Source organism: Camelus bactrianus, chromosome 12, assembly GCF_048773025.1.
Source record: "Camelus bactrianus isolate YW-2024 breed Bactrian camel chromosome 12, ASM4877302v1, whole genome shotgun sequence".
Classification (NCBI taxonomy): domain Eukaryota; kingdom Metazoa; phylum Chordata; class Mammalia; order Artiodactyla; family Camelidae; genus Camelus; species Camelus bactrianus.
Genome location: NC_133550.1, coordinates 12,834,925 through 12,840,748, shown reverse-complemented (window position 1 = coordinate 12,840,748; position 5,824 = coordinate 12,834,925). Strand labels below are relative to the sequence as shown.

Here is a 5,824-nt window from a genome sequence, read left to right as displayed (position 1 = left end):
AACTCTACAAAGTTCTTGTGTTGCACTGTCTCCTTGTTTTTCATAAACACTTTTAAATAAGATATGAAAGATAAAAATATTATTTCCATTTTGCCCCAAGGGTAAAAGAATTAAAATAATTATTTTTTGTTCATTTAATAAGTGAGTGATGGAACAGGGTTTCCGTTTCATGCTTCTTTCAATACACCTCTGAGCTGGTTCATTAACAGGCTACGGGCCATGGCAGAATTAGGTACCTGTTCTGGAGAGACTCAGGCTGGTTTCCTTGATCAAAGCTCAGAACTGCACCACACACATTTTCAACTCTCAAGTCGAAAACTGGATGTTTGTCTTTTTTCCCCCACTAACCTTTTGATGCATTGAAGGTATTTAGGTGGGAAAAGTCAAAGGAAAGTTCTTTTCTTTATCTTTGAGGAGTTCTGGCTTTTTTTTCTATTTGAGAGACACCACTTCAGACCTCTGGCACTTGATTCTGGTAGGAAAGTCTTATCCCCAATATTGCTTAATGAGCGACAAAATGAAAAATGTTCAAGTGCTGAGGGTCGTCTTCATTCCACCAGAGACTCCATGAACCTGAAAATTCATGCGACTGAGGAAGAGCCTGGCCAACCACTGTCTCCCAATTATGAAACCAAATGAAAGAGGCTAACTTCCTTCTAGAACGTGGCGGAAGGGTTTTAGTCAGTGCAGTAGAGGCAGCAGATAGAGCTCTGCTTCCCCAGCCTTTGTAACAGAATGGGAGCTTTGGTATTTAATTTCACTAGGAGTTTGGGGGGAGTGGGTTTATCAGAGAATTTTTTGAAATGGATATTGAAATAGAGCCATTGGCTTTTGCTGGCATAAAATCAACATTAAGGATAGATTGTAATTATACGTGTTTTGTTCATGTGGCCAGAAAAAATCATGGTGAACTTTAGGAACAATAATACCTAACACCTACATGGCATTTATGATGTCTGGTACTATTCAAAGTCTTCAAATATAGTAGTTTATCTTATAGTCACAATAACCCAATGAGGTAAGACCATTATTATTCCCATTTTAAAGAGGAGGAGACTGAGGCACAGAAAGATTATTGCCTAAGGTCACATAGCTAGTAAGTAATTAAGCTGAAATTTGAACTTAGGTAATCTTACTCCAGGCTCTGTGCTGTCTAGCCACACCTGAGAAAAGAGAAGGTTATTAGGCAATCATCAGATGCTCTTCTGAGCCAGTCAGAGGAGGTTCTGTCCAGGTAATAAGAGGCACAGTAATTAATACAATCTCCTTTTACTATTCACTCATGAGAAATAATTTTTATTTTTGAGTAAGCAAACATGAGAATGGATTAGATAAGAAAACCCAAGAATAAACACAAGACAAATAAATATATGGATAATGTTTTATAGCATTTAAAGTTTACAAAAATCCTTTCTCATATTTTGTCTTGCAAAAACCATGTAAAATATATCTTATTTCTATTTTATCAAAGAGAAAATGAAAGATCTGAAAGCTTATGTAATGTGTTTGAGATTAACAAGCAGGAATGCAAACAGCTGGGACGAGAGTGTGTGTTATTCCAGCTTCCATGCTTTTGAAACCACTATTACATATTCATGGGATTCTCACAGAGCTAATGGACCAGCACCTACGGGAAAAGAGAACATTCACCTGGAGCCATCTACATCCTTTCCATAGCTAGTAACAGAACAAAGATGAAAACTGGTTGCCCTTTTTATTATTTTTTGCCAAAGTCATTTGGTTCTTTTCCTTTATACCTGCTGATTTGAAAGCAGCTCTTTGACTCTTACAGAAACCATCAAATTACATTAAAGGCAAAGGGTAGTCTACTCTGTTATAATCCCCCTTTGTGATGGGTGTGAGGATTGACAGAGCTTGGCTAGTGTCCAGAGGTGCGGAGGTAAAGATGATAAAAAAGCTGAAATACAGAGGCCAGGCTGGTGTCCGGTTTCAGGGGCAATTCAGGAGACTCTTCTTTCCTCTCCATGAGTGGAAGTATGACCCAGCGATAGCGATGATGATGAAGAGATGAGAGAAAGAGAAGGAATAGGACAGGGAGAAGGAAACAGAGTAAAAAAAAAAAAGAGAGAGAGGAATAAATGGGTGAAAGTAGCAAGAAAAAAATTTGGAAGAGGGAAGAATCTTGGAATATGAGTTAAAAAGCACTGCAGAGAAAACGTACGCTAGCCTCCCTTTGGATAATGATCACTTCCTGGTGACTTAGCACCACTGAGCCCCAGCTCCCAGTGTCAAAGTGCCTTTCTTTTTTCCTATGGCTGTGATGAGAGGAGAAAGGAGAAAGAATGTAAAACCTAGGATTTGAATTCAGAAAAACTGGTTGTGTGTCCTGCTCTATCAGCTCTATGTCTTTGCATTTCCATAACTTAATCTACCTGACCTGCGCTGACCTTGACAATGAAATGAGCATAACACTCCCATCTTCCCAAAGTTTTGCTATAAGGCTGCACAAATGTTATTATAATTGCATGTGGAACGTTAGGTTTCCCAAGCCCACTCCATCGTCTTTGGCCTTGGAGTGCACCTGCCTCTGAAAGGTCAGTGTTACGTTAACAGAAAGTTAATTAGGTCCTTCACCCTCCCTCTGGATATCTGCCTGAGTTAGAAGTGCAGCTCAGCACACAAGCCCCATCATCCATATTAAAAGTGGGATTTTCTGACTTGGCCTGGGCAGCCAGTTGACCAATAGGTTCCAACGTGTGTTTTCAATAAAGCTGCTTACCCAGGAAGCCTTATTAAGTGAGTAAGTCAAGCTGACATGATTTCCGTGCTGATTAACATGAAACCTAGGCTGTTTTTGCAAAGCAGTAACATTAATTATTTATAGGAGGTAAATGAGGTTACAAGGAAAACAAGCTCAGATTACCAGAAACAAATAAAATCCTATATTTATATTTTCAAAAGCTGTGTACTAATTCCTGCATTCATTGATTTGTGGCTCAAGCCTCGTGGATCAAAAAACATTTATCATGCTCACCCCTTTCTGATATACAAAGGTGATGGGGGTTTAACATTTCAGAGAGTAGCTGGTGAACCTGGATGCCCCCGATGGAGTTTATCAGATACTTTTATTTGGTAAATTATATACCTACAAATCTCTCAACAAATCTCAAAACAATTCAGACTCTTCCAGAATTAAATGCAAAATGTTGACTAAACAACCAGTCTCTTCTGGTTTTCAAATAAGCCAAAACTGCAAATTTTTTGGTAGAAAAATTCTGATTAAACAGTATCTTTAGGCAAGTGAATGAAAGCAGTCAGACTATTTGTGCGTTTGTCTAAAGCAGTCCTTGCTATGTTTGCAGTCACTGTGTTCTGTTAAGTTCAAAACCTATTCCAGACTTTTTATTTTCAGTGAAGTACTATGATAGTAGTTGCATGGAAAGAGTCTTAAGTAGGTTGGGTAGACCTCTGGCTCGTAATTCTAGCTGCTGCCATATACTTGTCTGATGGTGGGTGTGAGATGCATGTTCAATGAAAAGAGTTCTCCCTTTTAACACGTGGGTGAATTTGAAAGATGATCAGCGGCAACTTCTCTCTCTTTTCCTGATTCTTTCTAGACACCACATCACGAACACCTCTAACACCACTAATACTAGACAGAGCACGAGGTGCTTATTGAAAAAACAAAATGCTCTCCTGGTGATGGAGAGAGAAATATTTCACGATCAGGTGGTGTACCAGCCCGTTGTGGCACAGCTCTTTCCTAAGAGATGCCTGAAGCCAACAGTTGGCAGAGTCAGTGGGAAACATGGGATGTAGAGGTTAGATGTATGTGATACGTCCTAATAGAGACTGAGTCATCCTTTGTAGAAGACATACAAAGTAGTCTGAATGATCTCACTAGAGTTTTTCTTTTGTGTGTGTGGTGTAAATATACAACAGTTTAATTATTTTATTGTTTGGTATGCTTTAAAAATTTTTTCAATAATTACAATTATTATTTACATATCATCTAATTATAGCTACATTAGCATATTCTTTCCCTTTCATTAGTTTTTCTATTTGGACAATAATTTATATGCTCATTTTATTTCCCTTTATGATCTGAATTCTAGGAAGAAAGAAAAATATGTTTTGAATGGTATATCAGTTATTTTTGCATAAAATATCCATGAGATAAAGAACCTGAGAATAAAAAGAATTAGGTACTGGCTCTACAATGAATAATCAAGTCAATTTCCTTTCTCTATAGCTGATTTTCTTATAATATGCCATAGATAAATGAGTGACCTGGGCATTTATTTGAGTCTTAGATTAGTTACTTAGAATGGAGGACTAAGACTAGACACTTATACATTGAATTCCAATGCAAATTCTGTGCTTTATATCAAAGATATAAAAAGAAAGTTTAGTTTTAAATCAAATCAGAAATTAACAGGCACTAACCATTGCTGCTTCCTTTTCCAGGGTTTGGAAATGGCAAAAACTTATGTGAAACCCAAGGAGATGACAGAGTTGGTCAACACAGCATCCTGGATGGACAAGGGTCTGGGGTCTCAGAATGAGATGAAGGAGGAGGAGAGAAGACCAGCTGCTTATGGGCTGCTTGGCAGCTTGGCTGAAGAGCATGACAGTATTGAGGAGGAAGAAGAGGAGGAAGAGGATGGGGAGAAGCCCAAGAGAAGAGGTCCCAAGAAAAAGAAAATGACGAAAGCACGCCTTGAGAGATTCAGGGCTCGAAGAGTCAAGGCTAACGCTAGAGAACGGACCCGGATGCACGGCCTGAACGATGCCCTCGACAACCTGAGGAGGGTCATGCCGTGCTACTCTAAGACCCAAAAGCTCTCCAAGATAGAGACTCTTAGACTGGCCAGGAACTATATTTGGGCTTTGTCTGAGGTCCTGGAAACTGGACAAACACCTGAAGGAAAGGGCTTCGTGGAGATGCTCTGCAAAGGGCTCTCTCAGCCCACAAGCAACCTGGTGGCTGGGTGCCTCCAGCTGGGCTCTCAGTCTGTCCTCCTGGAGAAGCATGAGGAGAAATCTCCTATTTGTGACTCTGCCATCTCTGTCCACAACTTCAACTATCAGTCCCCTGGGCTCCCCAGCCCTCCTTATGGCCACATGGAAACACATCTTATTAATCTCAAACCCCCTGTGTTCAAGAGTTTGGGAGAATCATCCTTTGGAAGCCACCCACCTGACTGCAGTACACCACCTTATGAAGGCCCACTTACTCCACCCCTGAGCATCAGTGGGAACTTCTCCTTGAAGCAAGATGGCTCCCCTGACCTGGATAAATCCTACAGCTTCATGCCACATTACCCTTCTGCAAGTCTAAGCTCAGGGCATGTGCATTCAACCCCCTTTCAGGCTGGTGCCCCCCGCTATGATGTTCCCATAGATATGTCCTATGATTCCTACCCCCACCATGGCATTGGAGCCCAACTCAATACAATCTTCACTGATTAGGGCAGTAAGGCCAACATTTCAAAGCATGATGTGGACACACTGCCCATAACTCAAGTGGTTGAGCTGAAGATTCAGCGACCTTAATGGAACCCTACAGATATACATGAAACACCACAGTCCTAGTCTGTTTAGGCCCTCCAACATCTGGCGCCCTCTTTTCTCATCGCCTTCTCAAATTGCATTGATTCCTTTATTTAGGGTCCTCAAGTAAAGTTATTTGAATGTTTATAATCAGTGAAAATAGAGCAGAAGCCCTGGATCCTAGTATAGTGGTGCCAAAAACTCACTGAATGATCTATGCCAATTTTTTTCATTTCTGGCCTCTGTTTCCTTACTGGTAAAATCAGGCAACAGTTCTACGTTTAGATAATTTCCAAAGTCCTTCACAGTT

At 40.3% G+C, this 5,824-nt stretch overlaps 1 protein-coding gene across 1 annotated transcript; it reads left to right on the top strand.

Annotated features, from left to right (window-relative positions):
- The first annotated feature begins 4,437 nt into the window (after window positions 1-4,437).
- NEUROD4 (neuronal differentiation 4) lies at window positions 4,438-5,433 on the top strand. Its single transcript, XM_010964434.3, has one exon. The coding sequence runs from the start codon at window positions 4,438-4,440 to the stop codon at window positions 5,431-5,433; it is 996 nt and encodes a 331-aa protein (XP_010962736.1).
- Window positions 5,434-5,824: the final 391 nt, after the last annotated feature.